General features: G+C 48.3%; 1 protein-coding gene across 1 annotated transcript in view; it reads left to right on the forward strand.

Moving 5' to 3' along the window:
- Positions 1-24,030, forward strand: part of LOC119970691 (NACHT and WD repeat domain-containing protein 2-like) — a 216,904-nt gene that overhangs the window by 101,483 nt on the left and 91,391 nt on the right. Inside the window, exons 17-20 of the mRNA XM_038805713.1 lie at positions 1,800-2,692; positions 15,472-15,611; positions 16,887-17,015; positions 20,506-20,837. Of these exons, the coding sequence (XP_038661641.1) occupies positions 1,800-2,692; positions 15,472-15,611; positions 16,887-17,015; positions 20,506-20,837 (1,494 nt within the window). The remainder of the gene's footprint in view (positions 1-1,799; positions 2,693-15,471; positions 15,612-16,886; positions 17,016-20,505; positions 20,838-24,030) is intronic.

Below are 24,030 nucleotides of genomic sequence, written 5' to 3' on the forward strand. Positions count from 1 at the left end.
TTTGCGCCTTCTTTCTTGAGGAACGTGGTCGAAAGAACCGGCTAGCCTGGCTCCACAGAGACTTTTTTAAAAATAAATTTAGAGTACCCAATTATTTTTTCCAATTAAGGGGCAATTTAGAGTGGCCAATCTACCTATCCTGCACATCTTTGGGTTGTGGGACTGAAACCCACGCAGACACGGGGAGAATGTGCAAACTCCACACGGACAGTGACCCAGGGCCGGGATTCGAACCCGGGTCCTCAGCGCCGTATGCAGCAATGCTAACCACTGCTCCACCGTGCTGCCCCCACAGAGTCTTTCAAAGGGCGCCCCAATCTCAAATTAAAAGACAGGTCCCCCTGCGCCGCCGTCCACCCTCGGACATTAGGCCGCCCACTCTTCCTACCATCCATCATTGCCAGCATTGGGACTTTAGTACTCGCCCCCCCTCCCCCAACATTGCCTTGGGAAAGCAGGCAGCATAATCAAAGACCCCTCCCATCCGGCTTACTCGCTCTTCCAACTACTTCCATTGGGTGGGAGATACAAAAGTCTGAGAACACGCACTAACAGATTCAAAAACAGCTTCTTCCCTGCTGTTACCAGACTCCTAAATGATCCTCTCATAGACTGATGGACTTATAGACTGATCTGGGGCGAAATTCTCCGACCCCTAGCAGGGTCGGAGAATCGCCTGGGGCCGCCGAAAATCCTGCCCCCGCCGTGGCAGAGATTCTCAGCCACCCGGGAATTGGCGGGGGCGGGAATCTCGGCACTCCAATCGGCGAGGCCCCCCCACCCCCCACCCCTACCCCTACCCCCCACCCCCACCCCACACCCCCCTACCCCTACCCCCTACCCCCCTCTACCCCCCCCCCCCCCCACCCCCCTCTATCCCCCCTAACCCCCCTCTACCCCGTAACGCCCCTACCTCCCCCCAACCCCCCTACCCCCGGCACGCGATGTAAGTGATTTCACTCTCTCTTCACAACCCCTCCCCCCCTCCCCCCTCCCCCCCCCCCTCCCCCATCCCCCCCCCCCCCACCCTCCCCCCCCCCCCCCCCCTCCACCCCCCCGGCACTCGATGTAGGTAACTGAACGGCGTCAACCATCATCAATGGTTGACGCCGGTATAAAGCAACTTTGATTTTCGCCGACATGACCCGTGGCCACGTCGGCGGGACTTCGGCCCATCCGGGCCGGAGAATAATTAGGCCTAAAAAAACAAGGCATCCCGCCGGCGCCAGCCGTTCTCCGAGGCGGGCGGCAGGATTTGAAGAACGCCGTTTTATGGCGGGTGGGAGAATTTTGAACATGGCGGGAGCGGGAATATCGGTGCCCCCGGGCGATTCTCCGACCCTGCGTGGGGTTGGAGAATTTCGCTCAGGCACTGGAGAGTGGCGACTAGGGATTTTCACAGTAACTTCATTGCAGTGTTAATGTAAGCCTACTCATGACAATAATAAAGATTATTATTATTATAACGTGTGAATGCAATAACCGCTGAGGCCGAACTGGTGTTTTAGAAGGTTTATCACAACTTCCTTGTTTTTGTATGTTTATAAAGCTCAGGATTCTGTATGATTTATTAACTGCGTTCTCAACCTGCCCTGCCACCTTCAGTGAATGATTTGTGCACTCATATCTCATGTCTGTATGAAGTATGAGTTCCCACTTTGTTCTGATACTCTGAATCAACCTGTCATTTATTGCAGAAATTACTGTTAGGAGGAAAATATTTTTTTCAGTGAGATTCCCATATTGATTTAAGGAGGGAGTGATTCAGTTTCGTTATAAAGTCTTAATTCTTTTCACAGAAGGTGAAGGAACATGGGGACATTCTTCATATCCCACCGCTCAGTTCCATGGAAATAGAGAAAATGATCAATTATTTGTTAAAGAAAGACCATCGAAAACTAACAGCTGACCAGCGGTGTTTATTACTGGAAGCGTGCGCTGCCTGTCCTGACCCCCTGTATCTCCAGTGTGCATACAGAGAGTCCCTCAACTGGCAATCCTCCACCCTAGTCTCGGACATATTTCTGCCACAAACTCTACATCAGTTGTATTCTGCCATTCTCACTAGACTGGAGAAAGAACATGGAGGAGAGCTTGTGAAGAAAGTAGCTGGGTTACTGACCTTGTCAAGAAATGGTGTCACATTTGATGAATTGACTGACCTTCTATCTTTGGACCAGATGGTCATGCAGGAGATCCAGCAGTTTCAAAATGTTTCTCAGTCCAAGTTCCCTCTGGTGCTTTGGTTCAAACTTCACAGAGACCTGAAAATTCACGTGGTCGAGTGCAGGACCGACAACACTTACACGTTTAACTGGGCTCATTCAGCACTGAAACTGAACTGCTTGAAGAGGTACTTCTCATCCAAAGAATCCCAACTATCTTTGCACATGACTATCGCAAGCTATTTTTTGGGGAAACCAACTATTTGCTCAGGAGAGTCGAGCAACTGGAACCAAGAGGAGCTGACCAGTCAACCTCTGGCCTGGGTGTTCAAGAAGAATGCTGAAGTGAATCGTGTATTCAATCTACGGAAATTGAATGGAATTCCTTACCACCTGCTGAGCTCAAACCAAATGTCGACTATGATAACTGACTGTCTTTTCAATTTTGACTTTTTGTTACACAAAGCGTGGGGTTTGTCTATTGTCAGTGTGGAAGAAGATCTGAAAGCAACAATGATGTTAGAGAGGTAAGGCGATGAGTCTCGTTCTCAATAAACCTCAAATGTAATATATTAAATGTGCAGGTTCTTGCAGGGGACATAATGTGGAGCTTCCAGTATGGGGCAAATTTATCATTTTTATTAATTAATGCCCATGTCTCTGGAAATTATAATTTACCATGTCCCATTGGAGTGAAGCGCCACTTGATGCTTATTGGAAATGCTTTTTATGGTTAAAACTGAGCACAAGTCCCCCTTTTTCCCAAAGTACCTGCCTGCTGTGCTTCTCAAAGAAAGTCATTGTGCAGATGTCACCACAACTTCTTAAAATTATTCCTGTATAACAGAATTTATATCACATAACAGAAAATTCCAATAGTACTGCTTAGGTAGTGGAATATCTTTTCTCAAGTTATTGTTTGTTGTATCCATGTAATACTTTGAATCCAAATGGTTGAACATGTTCACTCTTTATTGTCATGGCAGTATAATTTGTTCAGACCAGAGTGGATATGGAAGGAATGGTTATTTAAAGCTTATTTTCATCCTCCCAACAACTTCTTTCCTTCCCATCCTCACCAGGATGCTGTGATTCCTTACTGAGGTCCTGTCACATGATGGTGGCTATCCATTGCCTGATTAAGCACCTACTGCTCATGTGAGGGCCTGGACAGGTATGTCAGGAGACTATTTAATCCCATGCCTGTGCCCAGTCGCCAGCCTAAAATTGATGCTGGGGAGGATGGGAAGGGAGGATGGCGAGGAATGGAGGAAGAGGAAGGGAGAACGACGAGGAGGGAGGAAGAGGAGGATTAGGAAGGGGAGGAGGAGGGAGGGAGGAGAATGAAGAGGAATGACATGTTCTCTGGCGATCTGGCACCTGTGTTACTCTTGGCCCTTACCCTGTCTGTTAATCATTCATGTCAGATACCTCATGTGAAGGTTCTGCCTCAAAGGCCCCTCGGAATACAAAGCATGTCAATGTCTGAGTTGGTGGTGGCTGTGAGAGTGAGAGACGGTGTTTTTTTATTTGTCACTGTCTTCCTACTCTTCTTTTGGGGTAGCACAGTGATTAGCACTGTTGCCTCACAGTAAGAAGTCTTACAACACCAGGTTAAAGTCCAACAGGTTTGTTTCAAACACGAGCTTTCGGAGCGCAGCTCCATCCTCAGGTGAATGGCGAGGTATGTTCCAGAAACATTTATATAGACAAAGTCAGAGATGCTGGACAATGCTTGGAATGCGAGCATTTGCAGGTAATCAAATCATTACAGATCCAGGGAGAGGGATAATCACAGGTTAAAGAGGTGTGAATTGTCTCAAGCCAGAAGAGTTGGTAGGATTTTGCAAGTCCAGGCCAGATGGTGGGGGGTGGATGTAATGCGACATGAATCCAAGATCCCTGTTGAGGCCGCACTCATGCGTGCGGAACTTAGCTATAAGTTTTTGCTCGGCAATTCTGCGTTGTCGCGTGTCCTGAAGACCGCCTTGGAGAACGCTTACCCAGAGATCAGAGGCTGAATGCCCTTGACTGCTGAAGTGTTCCCCGACTGGAAGGGAATATTCCTGCCTGGTGATTGTCACACGATGCCCGTTCATTCGTTGTTGCAGTGTCTGCATGGTCTCGCCAATGCACCACGCTTCGGGACATCCTTTCCTTCAGCGTAAGAGGTAAACTACATTGGTCGAGTCGCACGAGTATGTGCCGCGTACCTGGTGGATGGTGTTACCACGTGTAATGGTGGTATCCAAGTCGATGATCTGGCATGTCTTGCAGAGCCTCACAGTGCCAGTGATCCAGGTTTAATTCCAGCCTGGTGATTATCTGTGTATGATTTGCACTTCCCCCCAGTGTCTGGGTGGGTTTTCTCTAGGTGCTCCGGGTTCCTCCCACAATCCAAAGATGAGCAGGATTGACCATGTTAAATTGCGCCTTAGTGTCCAAAAGGTTAGGTGGGGTTATTAGGTTGTGGGTATACGGTGGGGGACTGGGCCTAGGTAGAGTGTTCTTTCTGAGAGTTGGTGCAGACTCGATGGACTGAATGGCCTCCTTCTGCACTTTAGGGATTCCATGATTCATCTCTTGTTTTCCCACCACTGCTTGGTCAGGTGGAGGTTCTTGGATATCAAAATGGGAAAGGCACAAGGTTGTATTGCGGGGATAGTGTGGGTTGCAATCAAGAATCGTGCACTTACACCACCTGTAGATTGTATATCAGAGGACAGTGTGGGATGCTGGTGGAAAATGAGAAGGAAGATTATGATAGTTTCAGTCCTGTCATTGTTTGTAATCTTGGTCATGATCACTCCAATGATGCTGAGCATCATCTCCTCCCTCTGGGTGAGGACATGCCGACCTCTGACCGCTTTGCTGCTGCCGCCTCCGGGGGAACATGACTTTATCCTGCAAGAGTGGGAGAAGAAATGACAGTGAGTCTAATGGAATTTGTTTGGATGCCGTCGCTGTTATGGTTGAATAGTTGGCTGTGTGTGCAAGCTGTGAAGTGTGGGTGTGAGGTTTGCAACAGTGCTGAGTGTGTGAGGGTGCGGTGAAGCACAGGAATGTGAAGTAAGAGATGTGATTGATGGAGATTGTTGGTAGATGAGTGAGGGGATATGGTGAATTGGTTGAGTTGTGAAACACAGCAAGTGTGGGAAGAACTCAGCAGGTCTGACATGTGTGGAGTGAAAAATCGAGTTAACGTGGCCATGCTAGCTGTGGGTACAAATCCCATAATAGCTGCTAAATCTCGCGAGAGGCTGAAAATGGGATTTGCACCAGCGAGATTTTGAAATGCGATCTTCCCAGACTCCCTCTGATGATGCAATCAGGTTGATGTCCAGGACATGAGTGAGCCTGATTAGCATATTTGACAATAAATTTAAATAGCATTATGGGGTTTAACACTGCTACTTCTGCCATCAACCTATTATCCCACCCAGCTGGCGTGACACCTTTGGACCAGATTCGCGGCATGAATCGCGACTGGTTTTCCAAAAACAAAAAACAGTCGTGCTGACCACGCTGGGGCGCACAAATAGGTTTGGGCCCTGAGTGATGAGGCACATGCCCAGGCACTGCCCCATGGGCAGCCTGGGCATGTAGCCGTGCCAACCTGGCAGTGCCACCTTGGCAGTCCTGCCATGGGGAAGATTCCCCTTATGCGTGTTGGGGTGTGGGGGGGAAACCCTGATGCCTGTGAGAGAGAGAGAGAAGTGCCCCGATGCCAGGAGGGTGGCACGGGGAGGGGGGTCCTACCCAGATGCTTATGTGGTGGGGGGAGTGGGTTGCCCCAATGCTTGTGGGGTTGGGTGGGGGGTGGGGGGAGGTCCGCCATGTCCGTGATGGGGAATTTTATTTTTAGCGAAGATCAGTGCACCCTTTTGATCACTGTGAGCCGGAGTTGCCGGTTCAATCAGGCCCGGTCCCACTAGAACCACGTTGCAAACTATGCCCATGTTTCTGTGCACTAATTGCCAGAAACGCTGGAGTGAAAACTGGGCTGTGCATCTGGAGAGAGACATGCTGGCTTTTGGTCTGAACCTGACACTGCCAGATTCTTGGAAAATTCCACCCATTTCAGGACAAATATGTCTCTTCAGAACTAGTGGCTGGGTTGATGGATACAGCATTTGAGTCATTTTTAATCACTGACCTTGACCACTGGTTTGAGATCTTTGAACTTCTTTCAGCACTTCATCCAAAACCTTGGGGCTGCACTACTCACCTGGACCATGGTGGATATCTGCTTCCACTGCCTTTTCAGAGTGTATTTGGAGATTCCTAGCTCACTGTGGATTCCTGCACTCATGGTGGCACAGTGGTTAGCACTGCTGTCTCGCAGTGCCAGGGACGCTGGTTCAATTCCGACCTCGGGTGACTGTATAAAGTTTGCACATTCTTCCCGTGTCTGTGTGGGATTCCTCAGAGTGCTCCGGTTTCCCCCCACAATCCAAGGGTGTGCAGGTCAGGTGGATTGGCCTATTAAATTGATCGTCAGTGTGGTTACAGGGATAGGGTGGGGGATTGGGACTAGGTTAGGGTGCTCTTTCAGAGGGTTGGTGCAGGCTCGATAGGCTGAATGGACTCCTTCTGCACTGTAGGGAGTCTGAAGGTTTAAAGGCTTGCAATGCTACATCCGCGAATATTGGAGCGTGCTGATTCCCTTATTCCAGTCAGAATTCCCTTCCCCGACTGCCCAATTCAAGTGACACAGGCTAATTTTAAATGATACTCATCTCCTTGTCCACTTGCTAAGTCTGCAGTCACTCAATGGAGCTGGACTGCATGGCTACTATTATTTACATCAACAAGCAGGGAAAGCAGGAGGCGTGGCCTAATCTTTCAACCTAATCCCTGCGCCGGTTTTGGGTAGCTATTGAATTTACCCTCAAGGTTCTTATTTCAAGGATTCTAAACCATGTTAAAAACAGATATTAATCTCTTCCGTTTTATCCCCATTAAAGCCACTGAATATGGCATTGCAGCTCTTGAGAAACTGAAAGCTCGTTACGCCCACACATAATGGGCGAAATTCTCCGCAGACCGTCGTAACGCCGATTTCCGGCGAGCATAATTGGTGTGGATGACTCCGGCGTGGGGGCCTTCTTTTAGGCGGCTATTCTCCGTTCCCGGAGGGGCCAGCAGCGGACTGACGCGATACGCGTCAGTTTCACCAGCTGCGGAAGTGGTGAGACCCGGCGTTTTTGGGGGGGGGGAGGAGAAGGAGAGAGACTGACCCGGCGTTTTTGGGGGGGGGGGAGGAGAGAGACTGACCCGGCGTTTGGGGGGGGGAGGAGAGAGACTGACCCGGCGTTTGGGGGGGGGAGGAGAGAGACTGACCCGGCGTTTGGGGGGGGGGGAGGAGAGAGACTGACCCGGCGTTTGGGGGGGGAGGAGAGAGACTGACCCGGCGGTTGGGGAGGAGGAGAGAGACAGACCCGGCGTTTGGGGGGGTGGGGAGGAGGAGAGAGACAGACCTGGCGTTTGGGGGGGGGGAGGAGGAGAGAGACAGACCGGCATTTGGGGGGAGGGGAGAGAGAGAGACAGACCCGGCGTTGGGGGGTTTGCGGCGTTGAGTTGAGAGGAGAGGGGGGGGGGGGTTTGCGGCGTTGAGTTGAGAGGGGGGTTGCGGTGTTGAGTTGAGAGAGGGGGGGGCGGCGTTGGAGGGGGGGCGGCGTTGGAGGGGGGTAGGGGTGGTGAAGGGGGTAGGGGTGGTGGGGGGGTTGGGGTAGGGGCAGCGGCGTGCAGAGGAGGGGGGCGACGGATGCCCGGGGCCAACGCACCTTCGCCCCCCCTCTGCACGCAGCTGCCCCTACCCCAACCCCCTCCCCTCACCACCCCTAGCCCCTTCACCACCCCTACCCCCCTCCAACGCCGCCCCTACCTCCCTCCAACGCAGCCCCCCCTCTCTCAACGCCGCACCCCCCCCTCTCTCAACGCCGCAACCCCCCCCTCAACGCCGGTACCCCCCCTCAACGCCGGTACCCCCCCTCAACGCCGGTACCCCCCCTCTCAAGGCCGCACCCCCCCCCCCCACTAACGGAGAAAGGAAGGGGGGGGGAGGAAGGAAGGGGGGAGGAGGAAGGAAGGAAGGGGGGGAGGAAGGAGGGGGGGAGGAAGGAGGGGGGGAGGAAGGAAGGGGGGAGGAGGAAGGAAGGGGGGGGAGGAGGAAGGAAGGGGGGAGGAGGAAGGAAGGGGGGGAGGAGGAAGGAAGGGGGGGAGGAGGAAGGAAGGGGGGGAGGAGGAAGGAAGGGGGGGAGGAGGAAGGAAGGGGGGAGGAGGAGAGAGGGGGGGTGTGGGTACCGGCCTTCAGAAGGAGGGGGGGTGTGGGTACCGGCGTTCAGAGGGAGGGGGACGGGGTGTGGGTACCGGCGTTGAGAGGGGGGGGACCCGGCGTTGAGAGGGGGGGGGACCCGGCGTTGAGAGGGGGGGGACCCGGCGTTGAGAGGGGGGGGGACCCAGCGTTGAGAGGGGGGGGTTGCGGCGATGAGGGGGTTTGCGGCGTTGAGAGGGTGGGGGGGTGCGGCGTGAGGGGGGGTTGCGGCGTTGCGAGAGATGGGGGGGGCGGCGTGAGGGGGGTAGGGGCGTTGGGGGTGGGGGGTTGCGGCGTTGCGAGAGATGGGGGGGCGGCGTTGGAGGGGGGAAGGGGTGGTGGGGAGGGGGGTAGGGGTGGTGGGGAGGGGGGTAGGGGTGGTGGGGAGGGGGGTAGGGGTGGTGGGCAGGGGGGTAGGGGTGGTGGGGAGGGGGGTAGGGTGGTGGGGAGGGGGGAAGGGGTGGTGGGGGAGGGGGGGTAGGGGTGGTGGGGGAGGGGGGTAGGGGTGGTGGAGGGGGGTAGGGGTGGTGAGGGGGGTAGGGGCATTGGAGGGAGGTAGGGGTGGTGAGGGGGGGGGTTGGGGTAGGGGGCAGCGGCGTACAGAGGGGGGGGGCGACGGTGCGTTGGCCCCCGGGCATCCGTCGCCCCCCCCTCTCTGCACGCCGCTGCCCCCAAAACCCCCCCCCACCACCACCCCTACCCCCTCCACCCAACCCTACCCCCTCCAACGCCCCTACCCCCCTCCCCAACACCCCTACCCCCCCTCCCCACCACCCCTACCCCCCCCCGATGCCGCAAAACCCCCCTGAGCCGCAACCCCCCCGATTGCAGCAGCACACACCCCCCCCCCGTATGCCGAAAACCCCCCCCCCGATGCCGACAAACCCCCCCCCGATGCCGCAACCCCCCCCTCCGGATGCCGCAAACCCCCCCGAGCCGAACAACCACCCCCCGATGCCGCAAACCCACCCGATGAAGCAACCCCCCCGAATGCCGCAACCCCACCCGTGCCACAACCCCCACCTGATGCCGCAAACCCCCCCCGCCGATGCCGCAACCCCCCCCATCCGCAACCCCCCAACGATGCCGCAACCCACCCCCCGATGCACGCAACCCCCCTACGATGTGACGCAAACCCCCCCCCCCCCCAGCGCAACACCCCCCCCCGATGCAGCAACCCCCCACCCACCCCCCCCCCCCCCCCCCCCCCCCTCCACCCCCCCCCCCCCCCCCCCCCGGACACTGAACCGGCGTCAACCATTGAAGATGGTTGACGCCGTTTTAAAGCTACTCTGTTTTTCGCCGACATGACCCATGGCCACGTCGGCGGGACTTCGGCCCATCCGGGCCGGAGATTTGTTCAAACAAAATATAATGAAATCCCGCCGGCGCCAGCTGTTTTCAGAGGCTGCCGGCGGGATTTGCACAACGCCGGTTTCTGGCCGGTCAGAGAATAAAAAACCCTGCGGGAGCGGGATTAACGCCGCTGCCGGCCGATTCTCCGACCCTGCGTGGGGTCGGAGAATTTCGCCCAATATGTCAAGATAAAACATTTGTTCAGTGCGTAATCTGACTCCCAGCACATCTATTTAATACTAACTGTTCATTGTATCCAACAACAAAATCCCAACACATAGGTTTTCTTGCCTGCGTTAAAATGTACTTGAATGTTATTTTGCTCTCACCTAATTTTCTGACGAAAGTTTGGGCAGAATTTCCTGCTCCCCTGGGGGCAGGCTGGGTTGGTGCATGGTGGAGAACCTGTCACCTTCCCTAGAAGAAAAAAACAGTTCAGACCACTATTCCCATTCCCCTCTTTTATTGGTGTTCCATTTTAAAGTATACAAGACAGTGGTGATTATCCCTTTTAGGGCAACACAGTAGAGTAAGGGTCACGTTGCTTGGAGGACCAATCGGGACTGAAAGTGGGTAATCAACCCAGGGAGTAAAGCCCTCTCTTCGGCAGGGGAGGCGGTGGTGTAGTTGTATTGTCACTGGGCTAGTAATCCGGATACCCAGGGTAATGCTCTGGGGACCCGGATTTGACCCATTCTTACCTGGTCTGGCCTACATGTGACTCCAGATCCACAGCAATGTAGTTGACTCCTAAAATGCCACACAGCTCGAGGGTAATTAGGGATGGGCAACAAATGCTGGCCTTGCCTGTGGCGCCCATATCCCATGAAAGAATAAAGGGAAAAAAGAAGCATGCAGTGTAATAAGGGCAGCCATGTGACTGCTTACAGTTTTCATTCACGCTTTGTATTTTTAATGAAGTCCTTGAAAGTGCATCATTACGAAGACCAGTTTAAACCAGTATTCTTATTTCCCTGTTTTATTGTTTTTTCCTTCTGGGTTCTGACCGCCTCATCCAAAAGGCAGCACATCTCACAATGCAGCACCTTTGGGGCTAAAGTGGACAAAGTAAATAATGAACTTGAGAATATTCTGTGTTAATTTGTAATAACTGGAACTCGTTTAAGTAAAAGAAAGCCATTCTTTTCTGACCTCAAGGCACCCCAAATAACTTTACAGCCAATAACTAGTTTTGAAATGTAGTGTAGTTGATATTAATAAAGAGGAGGTGTTGGGCATCTTAATAAGCATTAAAATAGATAAGTCCCCAGGGCCTGATGGGATCTACCCCAGAATACTGAGGGAGGCAAGGGAGAAAATTGCTCGGGCCTTGACAGCCATCTTTGTATCCTCATTGGCTCAGATTCCATAGGACGGGAGAGTAGCCAATGTTGTTCCATTGTTTAAGAAGGGAAATTATTGGAAAAGATTCTTAGAGATAGGATTTACTTACATTTGGAAACAAATGGACTTATTAGTGGTGGACAGCATGGTTTTGTGAAGGGGAGGTTGTGCCTCACTAATTTGATCGAGTTTTTCGAGGAAGTACCAAAGATGATAGATGAAGGAAAGGCAGTAGATGTTGGAGACATGGACTTCAGTAAAGCCTTTGACAAGGTACCTCATGGTAGACTAGTGAAAAAGGTGAAGTCACATGGGATCAGAGGTGAGCTGGTAAGTTGGATACAGAACTGGCTTGGGCACAGAAGACAGAGGGTAGCAGTAGAAGGGTGGTTTTCTGAATGGAAGGCTGTGACTAGCGGCATTCCACAGGGATCAGTTCTGGAGCCTTTGTTGCTTGTGGTGTATATAAATGGTTTTGAAGAAAATGTAGCTGGTTTGATTGGTAAGTTTGCAGACGACACAAAAATTGGTGGAGTTGCGGATACTGAAGAGGTTTGTCAGAGGATACAGCAGGATATAAACTGGTTGGAGTCTTGGGCAGAGAAATGGCAGATGGAGTTTGATCCGGACAAATGTGAGCTAATGAACTTTGGACGGTCCAATGCATGTAGGAATTACACAATAAATGGTAGAACTCTTGCAAGTACTGATAGGTAGAGAGATCGGGGCGTGCAAGGCCACTGAAAGTGGCAACGCGAGGGCAGCACGGTGGCGCAGTGGTTAGCATTGCTGCCTCACGGCGCAGAGGTCCCAGGTTCGATCCTGGCTCTGTCTCACTGTCCGTGTGGAGTTTGCACATTCTCCCCGTGTTTGCATGGGTTTCACCCCCACATCCCAAAGATGTGCAGGCTAGGTGGATTGGCCACACTAAATTGCCCCTTAATTGGGAAAATGAATTGAGTACTCTAAATTTATTTTTAAAAAGAAAGAAAGTCGCAACGCGCGTGGATAAGGTGGTCAAGAAGGCATGCTGGCCTTCATTGGTCGGGGCATTGAATATAGAAATTGGCAAGTTATATTGCAGTCATACAGGATCTTAATTAGGCCTTATTTTGAATATTGTGCACAATTCTGGTTGCCACACTAACAGAAGAATGTGGATGCTTTGGAGAGGGTACAGAAGCAGTTTACTAGGATGTTGTCAGGTATGAAGGGCATTAGCTATGAGGAGAGGTTAGATAGACTCGGTCGGTTCTCGCTGGAATGACAGAGGTTGAGAGGCAACCTGATAGAGGTCTACAAGATTATGAGTGGCATGGACAGAGTGGATAGTCATATGCTCTTTCCCAGGGTAGGAGTGTCAAGTACCAGGGGACATAGGTTTAAAGTGCGTGGGGAAAAGTTTAGAACAGATATACGAGGCAAGTCTTTTACACAGAGGGTGGTAAGTATATGGAGCGCGCTAACTGAAGAGGTGGTGGGAGCAGGTACGATAGCGGCATTTAAGGGGTATCTAAACAAATATACAAATAGGGTGGGAATGGAAGGATACGGACTCCGTATGTGCAGACAGTTTTAGTTTAGGCAGGTACCATGGTCGGCGCAGGATTGGAGGGCCAAAGGGCATGTTCCTGTGGTATATTGTTCTTTGTTCTTTAACCCTGTGTTTAATAATAATCTATTATTGTCACAAGTACGCTTACATTAACACTGCAATGAAGTTAGTCGCCATATTCCGGCGCCTGTTCAGAGGGAGAGTTCAGAATGTCCAAATTACCTTACAAGCACCAAGATGAAGAGTGACTTAGTTGATTCTGAGACTAGGATCTTGAATCTTAATAAAGGTAATTGCGAGTGTACAAGGTGTGTGTTGGCTATGATCGATTGGGGAATGTTACTTAAAGGGATGATGGTGGACAGACAATGACAAACATTGCCTATCACTTTTCTTGTTCCCCTTTCTGTTTTTTGTTTTTGTCCTTGTTTCCCCCTCCTCGGGCTCCTTGCAGAAGTTCCCATCCCACTGCCATTTTAGGTTAAACCCTTCCCAATCACTCAAGCAAATACTCCCCCTGGTACATCATTCTCGGTTCTGCTCTGGTGTAACCCGTCCAGTTTGTACTGGACCCACCTCCTCCAGAATCGGTCCAAATGTCCACGGAATCTGAAACCCTCCCCCTCTCATCCAATATATCCTGCTATTTCTACTCGAACTAGCCATCATGATTCCCAGGGCCAGTGGCCTTGGAGAACCCCCCCCAACCCCCCCCCCCCCCCCCCCCCCCCCCCCCAACAAGGTTAAAAAAATTATTTCACAGGACATGGGTATCGCGAGCTAGGCCAGAATTGGTTACCCAACCCTAATTGCCCTTAAGGTGGTGAGCCACCTTGAACCGCTGCAGTCCATGTAGTGTAGGTACAACCACGGTGCTGTTAGGGAGGGAGTTCCAGGATTTGACCCTCAGCTTTCATTCTCAGCTATTGCAACAGTAAGTGCCACTGTCATGGGGAAGACATAATCGGCATTTTTTTATTATTCTTGGAAGTCAGAGTAACCTTTGGGAGTAGACTGAAATCTACTTAGAGATCTCAATCAGATCAGCCATGATCATATCAAATAGTGCAAGGGATCAAATGGCCTACTCCTGCTCCTCGGTTATGCGTTCATATACTTTTCATTCTTTGTGAACTTCCTTTGAATTCTTGTTGTATTGTTTTGTCTCACTCATTTTGTGAGTAATTTCAGTCTCTGCTATATTCTTTTAAGTCCTCTATCGTTCATACCTGGAAAAGGGGATGCAATGTGGTTGACTCTGAAAAAATGCCACTCGGTTTGAGGGCAATTAGAGGCAAGCTACAAATGCTGACCTTGCCTGTGATGCCCACATCCCAAGAACAAATAAAGAAAAAAAAAAGTATCCTCCGAGGCTTTACTTAATGGAACCTGATTTGCAGTGAGGGGCATGTGTAGATTAATTCACCCTCTGATTGCTCCATTTCTCTGTCTGTGGTAATGTGCATTGCCTATGCCTCCGGTGGATTGTATTACAAACAGGAAGGGAGGAATGTGCTTATTACCTGGCCCCAGCAATCCCCAGGCCATATCATTAATTTAAACGTTGAATTTACTCACAAAAATGGCAAATTGTTTACCTTCGCTACTGAATATGAAAGATTTTAACCAGATTTCTTTCAATAAACTCAGAATGATTGTTTATTTTTAAGCAAAACGTTTTGGATAAGTTTGCAAATAAAACTACTTGTCTCTTCTTATAAACGCCCTTCATGGCCACCCACCCCCCACCCCCACCTTCCCCGCAACACACATACAGATATGAACAAAGAACAAGCAAAAGTGGTCCCTCTGCAGAGATGGACTTTTAAGGATAGGCCTTATAAAGTAAGGGATAAAGTTCGCAGGGCCTCAATGCTATCCTCAACACTATCAATCTGGAGTTCCCTCACGTGACTGACGATCTCAGGGGATATCTTGAAATTCTCACCAATGGGTCTTCAGCATCAAGAAGAATATATAGCTGTATCAATTCTTCTTGTCTTAGCTTTGCAGGAGCAAATGCAGCCAGGTTACATTTAGACGAGGAATCTCTGGCAGCAGTTGAGAACCACACACATTTTCAGGTAAGGCAGCGAGAGAGAGAAAGAGGGAGAGATGAGAGACAATTAGGGTAGCTTTCCTTTCTCAGCCTATTCCGCAACAAGACTGACTTCAAACCCAACAGGTTCAATGCTTCAAGCTTGACCGTGCCATGTGATTTCCAATAAGCCTTGGCCTTTCAGTTTTCCTCATCAATTAAAGCAATTGCAGCTCAAAAGAAACACAGATCTTCCTCAAGTACCACGGAATTCAGGTGATTTCCTGGAAGAAGGCAGGTTTATTCCCAGTCTAAGGCGAACTTATGGCCTTTTTTAACAAAAAAAACCTGCAGGTCACATCCAAGTATTCAGATAGTACAATGTCTTTCCATATTTGAAGAAAATATATTGTTTATGATTTTTCCAGTAACTGAAATCTGTGGTTTGTCATAAGAAAAAATTGCAGCCTATCTTCCAGCTTCCTGTCTGTCACATCTAATCCCTGAACTCTTTGTTTCAGTATGTCTGGTGACTGTAGACTCCTGGTATATGAATTACCTCACGTCTCAGTACTATGTGAATGGCTGGCTTTAATCAAAATGTATCCACTGCTTTCTGGAATGTACTTCTGCGCCATGTTGAGAAATCGAAGCAAAACAAAGGCAGCTCAAGCACCATTTTATATTTTCTGAACAGGAAAGTCGATGACTTGAATATTCTGAATGAAGCCATACACTTGTCCAAAAGAGTCTTGCTTCAGGATCCTTCTCAATTGGCTTCACAGCTTGTCGGTCGCTTACAGCAGATTATTGAAGAGGATAAACCAGTGGCCCCAGGTACCAGGTTAAAGGGTGGCTAACGTAACAGAATGCCGACTGCAGCACAATTATCATTTCAACATTCTGCATGCCAGTTACTTTATGATAATGAATTCAAAATAGCAAAGTAGTATGTTTCAAGAAAGAAAATGGTGAGGAAAATTAATGTTCCATTCATTCTTCTCTTCTGTGTTGTAAGTTTCAGAGTAGTGTGAAGTGAATTTCAGTCAGGCTACTGGTTTAGAAAAGTTCCACCAGTGCCTTTGTGGATTAGTTGATGTGATATTGAGACTGTCCCAGGTTCGATCGCTGGTCGGCATTGCTGCTTGTTGATGCCTACTGGGACGTACAGCAGCAGTAATCGAACAGGGAGCCCTCAGTCAAGGAGGGGAAAAAGCAAAGTGCATTCCTTTTCCTGATTGCTATCCAGTGACTCGAGCTGATGTATAGGCAGCTTCAGGTCAAACAAGCTTCAGAGGGTGCTTCAAGGGAAGAAGAAAAAGTTGAAAAAGAAACACTCACACACAAAGGGGCTGTTTAGCACAGGGCTAAATCGCTGGCTTTGAAAGCAGACCAAGGCAGGCCAGCAGCACGGTTCAATTACCGTACCAGCCTCCTCGAACAGGCGCCGGAATGTGGCAACTAGGGGCTTTTCACAGTAACTTCATTTGAAGCCTACTTGTAACAATAAACGATTTTCATATTTCATTTCAAAGCGCACAGCACTGAAGGGAAGAGGGCAAAAGGAAAACGAGAATGTATCAACCCAGCCCACTTCATCATGATTGCCAGGGATGGTGAATAGAACAATGGCCAATCGCAGTTACTTAATCCACTGGAACAAGAGCGATGTTCATTGGGGGAAGCTCAGAAAGGAGAGGGGGAGAATCTAATTTGAAAAGCCTCTCAGCAATAAGAATGGCTCGATGGAGGAATCAGGAAGAATGACTGAATAGGAAAGGTGCTTTTCCCATAGGCAGCATCGATACGATAATCCTCTCAGCCTTCTGGTGGCTCCTGAGTAATTGGTTTGGAAAGATCCGAGTGTAGACCAGCTCTTCAGATTGAAGCTGATGTTGGACATAATGAGGAATTCTAACAGAAGGTGGTGGGGGGAGGGGAGGGAGAGGGGAGTTCATTTAGTTTTCAAACAATAAAGAAACTACCGACCTTGCTTTCAAGTTTCTTAATTTAATCAAGTATGATGTAAAAATTTCTGTTACACTTCAAATATATTTATGTTAATATATTAATTGCGACTTTAACATGTAACCTCCATTACCTGTTCTTCAGGTGACCCGAAGAAATACCCACACCTCCTGCATTTGCTCGATCAGTGTCAACAATCTTCGATCCCTTCCCTCGTACCTTCATTCACCTGCCTCTTTCCCCCAGGTGGCCTGCTATATGATACCTTGACAGGTAAGAGGAACTGTCTTCCTAGGATAGTAAACATCCTGAGGAGACAACGTGTAGCATTTTGCTTCAGAATAGAGCAAAATACTGCAATTGCTGAAAATCTGAAAGCTAAACTCCCTCCACTGATACGTTCTAACCTGTTCAGTGTTTCCGGCATTTTCTGTTTTCACCTTACTGACTGGCTCACGTCCACATAGGTTTTTAGTTACATTTAATAACATGTAACCTTAAACTATCTCTAGTCTACTCATAATTTCTGTTGAGCACTTTAAAAGCTATAATTTCCTTTATTGGGGGGGGGGGGTGGGGGGGATGGGAAGGATTATAACCCAGACTAGGCGCTGGAGGACCATCCAGAAGTCCCCATGCGAAAGCTGCAGACCAATTGCCTGGGAAGCTTAAACTTCTGATGGATAATTACCCTGCATCTGAAACCATCCCACACTCTTGATTTGAAACAGATGGTTCTGACTCCCTTAGCAGGACGGTTACACAAGAAAAGCTAGAAGGATTAAAACCACTTCTAACTGCTGGGTAACTATATCAGTGATCCCCCCAGAACCCCCGCTGGATCCCCCACCCGACTTTTAGTTACTCAATAAATTATTTGCTTTCATTGGACGACTACGAGTGTTAATTAACACCGGGTTTAAGGGCATCTTGGTATGAAGCAAATGAGTAACATATATTACAGTAAGTAATATAACAAGACCCATGCAGACACGGGGACCTCGTGCAAACTTCACATGGACAGTAACCCAGGGCCAGCATCTGCCTTTTTTAAAAAATATTTTTATTCTCCTTTTTCACATTTTTTCCCAAATTTACACCCACCAACAATAAACAATAATCAGCATCAAATATGTCAATTCCCATAACAATAATAACCATCCCATCCTCCCACCAACCCCCAAACATTAGCCCCCATGTTTACATAAACAAATGACAAAAAGGAATTAGGGATTACCCATAGTCACCCTTAATACACACAGCCCCCCTCCCCCCCCAAACTAATGTTCGATGTTATCCAGTTCTTGAAAGTGCATAATGAATAATGCCCATGACTTGTAGAACCCCTCCGTCCTTCCCCTGAGTTCAAACTTAACCTTCCCAAGGGTCAAGTATTCCAACCCGAAGTGTTGGCGAAACTGCCTCTAGATTTTCAATGAAGCTATTATTACCGGATTCCCTGTTGCTAGTGTTTTCAGTCCCGACCCCCTGCACAAACTCTTCTCCATTCTGACCCACTGGGAATCAACCCCTCTGACTCAGCTCCGCACCTTCTCCACATTCGCCGCCCAGTAGTAGTACCTCAGGTTTGGAGGACCCCAACCCCCTGCCTGCCTTCCCCTCTGTAGCAGCACCATTCTAACTCTAGCCACCATCCATCCCCATATGAACGAGGTAATCCTTCCCTCAATCTCCCTGAAAAAAGCTATTGGCAAGAAAATCGGTAGGCATTGAAAAATAAACAGAAATCGCGGCAACACATTTATTTTAACTGCCTGTACCCGACCCGCCAGTGACAGAGGAAGACCACCCCACCTTGCCAGATCAGCTTTCACTCTCCCACCAAACTAGTGATATTGTACCTGCGAAGCCTCCACCATTCCCGGGCAACCTGCACCCCCAGATACCTAAAGTGAGTCCCTGCCCTATGGAATGGCAGACCCCCACCCCTGCCCCCACTCCCAGCCGAGACACCACAAAATACTCACTCTTATCTAGGTTCAGCTGTACCCCGAGAAAGACCCAAATACTCGCAGTAGTTCCAATATTCCCCCTATCGACACACTCGGTTCCGACACATATAACGGCAAGTCGTCGGCATACAAGGACACCCTATGCTCTATCCCCACCCACAGGGGGAACATAGGACATCCCTGCCTCGTCCCACGGTGGAGAGAAAAGTATCTCGAGCTGATGTTGTTTGTGCGGACACTCGACTTCGGCTCCTTATATAATAGCTTTACCCCGTTCACAAATCTTGGTCCAATGCCAAACCGCTCCAGAACTGCCATCAAGTACCCCCATTCTACCCGGTTGAACTCCTTCTCGGCGTCCAATGCCACAACTACCTCTGTTTCCTTCCCTTCCAGCGGTGCCATAACGACGTTCAAAACCCTCCTAATGTTCAAAAAAAGCTGTCTCCCTCTCACGAACCCCGTCTGATCCTCACCTATCACCTTCGGGAGGCTCTCCTCCAGCCTACCTGCCAGTACCTTTGCCAATACTTTTGCATCAGCGTCTGCCTTTTAATTCTTGCTGCAATCTCTGGTGTCTTTGGCTTGGTTTGGACGTTGTCCATGGTCATCATAACCGGAGTCGACATAGTGATCTGAGGTTGTCTCAGTGTCTTGTTTTTTACTGAGGTACTGCTTTCCCCAATTGGTGTCAGCTTCTCGGGAAGGCCTAGGTCATCTCTTGGCGCAGCTTGACTTGGACTCTGTCAGTTCTGTCTCTGGCAGATTGGTTCTTGTTGTCAAAGGTTGATCCGCATATCTCCTCCATATCGGGTTTGTAGGATGCAGGAGAATGCTTCTGTCTGTGCTAAAATTGTGGCAGGTTCCACACTTTTGTACAAGAAGAACAAATTCTCAATTTTGGCCTCTAGCCCCAGCGACCAAAAATAGCTCCTGGCTATCTCCTTCATCCTTACAATATTACAGTGGCTTTTGTGTAATTGGTTTAATACACGTTTATTTAGTAGTGGCGGAATTATGACTCTTATTCCACCGAGGAGACAACCAGCTATCCGATATATCCTGCTATTTCTACTCTGACTAGCACGTGGCACTGGTAATAATCCTGAGATCATTACCATTGCTACTTTCCCATGAGGCAATTCACCTGAACAGTACGCAAAGCAGTACCCAGTTGATCATCCAAATTATATCAGAGTCCACAAGTGGGTTGAGACATCTTTCTCCATTAGAGAGAGAGAGAGAGAGAGAGGTGCAATTGGTTACATATAGCTTGAGGAATGCTACTACACAAGGAAGCAGGACTCCATGACGTACCACAGCCAGTATGAGGATTTAACTGGAGCTGTTAGTGTTATCTCATCAACACAGCTAACCGACTCTCATAGAACTGCAAAAACAGAGTCTCCTGTACAATGTTGTGACCCAAGTATACATGTGTACTTTGCAAACTCAGTTAATTTTTAAAGCAAAATATTGTCCCCATGGTATCTATACCAGGGGCTGGTTTAGCACAGTGGGCTAAACAGCTGGCTTGTAATGCAGAACAATGCCAGCAGCGCGGGTTCAATTCCCATACCAGCCTCCCCGAACAGGCGTCGGAATGTGGTGACTAGGGACTTTTCACAGTAACTTCATTTGAAACCTACTTGTGACAATAATCAATTATTATTGTGTAAAATCCAGCACAATATAAATGACATACGTGCATGAATGATTGTTTCTCAGTGCTGTAAGTTATTAGTTAACTGTCTGTAGCTCATTAATGGTTGCCCACTATGATCATTCAGGTCACACTGACAAGATTACAGCTGTAACAGGTATGCAGAAAGGTCTTCAAGCAATCACTGCATCCAGGGATGGGACCCTGAAAATCTGGGACCTCAAAAATGGCAAAGCTGTGCGAACGGTTCATGGAGTTGGAAGGAACATTGATTCCATCGTTATCTGCATGCAGAACAGTCTGGTTGCAGTTACAAAGGACAACTCTCTGCAGGTTTGGGATATCCATTCAGGAAAACAGATCTTTGCTGTCAGCAACTCTCTGGACCCTCCCATAGTAACATCTGCAATGGATGGATATCTGTTACTGGCCTTCTATGATGGAAGCCACTCTGTTAAAGTAAGAAAATCAGAAAATCTATTGCTACTGTAAGGCAGTCACTTGCGAAAATAATAGTAAGAGTACTTGATTCACAGTTCAGAAGCCACATTGGGATTGAATAGAATAGAATTTCACAAGCTCAGTTGAGACAGGTTGTTGCACCTATTGGAGTGAGATATTCACATTGCAGGCCAAATATGTGACATTTTCAACATAAATCACTCTTATAAATGAACACCACTACATTGGGGAAATCTTGTTTGGATCCATGGGCCAGAGTCATAAAGGAAGAAGCACAATTTCATTGGCAAAAGTAAGCTACACTACAGACATGCAAGAACTTCATTTAGACAGCATATTTTTGAAAATGTAGCTCAGATGGTTCAACCAAAGTGTGAGGCTGGTTCATATAACATGTGCGTTTCTGGAGTCCTGGGGCCTATGTAGGTTTCCTCGAAGGGAGGTTATGGTTTCAGTTGCTATTAAAAACTTTTACAATTGAATTTTGTTCCATTGGAATTTGGGATTTAGGAACAGGAGTACTGCTTGATTTTGCTGCATAATTTGCTCTGCCTGTTTTTTGTGCAATTGCTTCATTTTACTACAGCACGGTAATCTATTGGGTTCTATATCAGGTCATTGAATCTCATCAAGGCTGAGTTAGAGTGAGGGTTAGTGGGCAGGCAGGAAAGTGGAGTTAAGATCACAGTCATGTCAGCCATGATCTTACTTAATTGCGAAGAAAGCTTGATGGACCAATTGTCCTATCCTGCTGCTATTTCTTATGATTTTACATTACCCAAACGAGTAACCCAGAGCCTATGTTGATAATCTAGAGAACCTGAATTCAAATCCCACCATGACAGCTTGAGAATTCAAATTCGGTGTAAAGAAATCCGGAAGGAAGAACTTGGCTTCAGAAAGTGGCCATGAAGCTGATCCAACTGTTGTTTTTTTTAAAATGGTTCATTAATGTCTTTTAGGGAAGGAAGCTGGTCATCATTACTTGGTCTGGCCAATATGCCACTGGGGTCCTCTATCATCTGGGGCTGACACCTAACTGCCCTCAAAACAGGCTAGCAAGCCTTTCACTTGTGTACATACACAGTGGGCAGCTAGGAAAGAGCAATGAATGGCTGGCTTTGGCAATGATAAACACATCCTGCGACTGATAAAATAACATTCGATTAGCAGCGAAGGTGGTGATGAGGCAGTAAATGCTTTGGAGGCTCCCATGGTGCCTTCAGCTTTTGCTGTGGAATACAAGTTCGTGAGAGGTTCTTCATCTGGGGGTAGAAGAGAGAGGTAGGTCAGGGTGATACAAGATTGATTCCCCACCAGCAAAGAAAAGACTGGCTCTTTTCCTGGTCTTCCCAATGAATGTTATAACTGGATGGGAAGATCGCAGAATGGACCTTGACCGTAACTTTTAATTATTTTTAATCAAATGTGGAGGTCCAGAGTCACAAGACTGTTAATTAGTTTTAACAAGAAAAAAAATAATTTATTAAACATGAATTATAGTACAATACTCCCTTACTAAGGTTAACAATTACACACAGGTTTCAATAGTAACACGAATGACCCTGTACATTTGAAGCTACAATGGTCTCATTGATTTACAATGTCCCTTTTTTAAACGCACTAGATGGCTGTGGTCAAATACGCACAGCATTCTGAACCCAAGTTAGCGTCTGTGGATTTCTTCTCAGAATTCTCCCAGATGATTGTCACATGGGTTTCCAACCGTCACTCTCAAAAACATGTTTTAAAATCGTCTCTCACAATCAGGCTTTCCATTTACATGTTCCAAAATCCACTCCATGTTTTCCAAAGGACACTTTCGAGCAAAGCTTCCACTCCACTTTTACTGGCGAATCTACTAAGATTTTACACCACCCCTTTTAGGATTTATTTGTCTTAACTGCTTTTGTACACACAAACTCCAAGCCCCAGCCACCGATTGCTCCACAATTATTTAAATTAATGTCTCACAAACTGCAGCTTCTTTACAGTTCTGTAACTTGAAATGAACAGTATCCTGTTCTGCTCCCAGGTCCACTTTGTTCCTTTACCTTCAGGCTCCCTTGAAACTCCTCTTCATTTCTCCAGTTTCCATAAGTAGCTTTCCGTTAGATTTCTGCCACTGGTTTTCTTAAGCATTACTCCATTGTATGGATTTTCTTCCAGCAAAGCAGAGAGGTGTTTCCTCTCTAGCTGCCTGTCACCAAATGCTATAGCTTCCAGCTAAAACTAAACAAAGGGAAGCTCTTTTCCTTACAAGGGCTGCTCATTACCAGACAACTATATTTCTTCTTCCACCGCAGCTCTCTCTATTCCAGTGGGAACTTTTATTTTAATTTAAAGTACCCAATTCATTTTTTCCAATTAAGGGGCAATTTAGCGTGGCCAATCCTTGGGTTGTGGGGGCAAAACCCACGCAAACACGGGGAGAATATGCAACCTCCAGACAGAGAGTGACCCCGGCCGGGATCAAACCTGGGACCTCAGCACTATCAGGCAGCAGTGCTAACCACTGCACCATGATGCTATCACAGTAGGAACTTAACCAACCCCCCCCCCCAACATAGAAACACTTTTGTTCAGCATGAATCTAACTATAAAGTCCCTTCCAGGCACAGAAACATTAAATTAAACCCACCATAAACTATACCTTATATATAATATTTGCCAATACAAAAATAAATCTCTTAAAACTGCCTTTGTTTTCTTAACACTGGGAACTATGCAGGTGCGTGTCAATGTTCGCAGAAATCCAAACTGCCATAGGGAACTAAGATTTAAATACAGCTTAAAGTGGCAATGTTACATTTTATTCCATTGCTACTGGCTAATACCCATCTCATTAAATTGAAGGAGGAGTGGATGATTGTGAGGTGGATGTGGTTCAATGGAACAAAAGGCCATAGGGTTAGGAGTAGCTTATTCAGCCCACCTGTTCCACCATTCAAACAGATCCTGGTTGATTTGAACATTAACTCCAGTGACATATCCACCCTGAGGAAGTGGGTTAAGGACCACTTCTGAAGGTTTGCTACTGACACCACCTCACCCAGGCTGATTGCACCAGGACTGTTGTTAGTACTGTGGACATTTATTTTGTTTTCATCATAACTCTTTCACCACAGGAGGCATGGATGCATGACTTCAGTTGATACCTGGCTGTAAATATCATGGGTGGCACGGTGGC

This window comes from Scyliorhinus canicula, chromosome 8 (assembly GCF_902713615.1).
Source record: "Scyliorhinus canicula chromosome 8, sScyCan1.1, whole genome shotgun sequence".
Taxonomy (NCBI): Eukaryota; Metazoa; Chordata; class Chondrichthyes; order Carcharhiniformes; family Scyliorhinidae; genus Scyliorhinus; species Scyliorhinus canicula.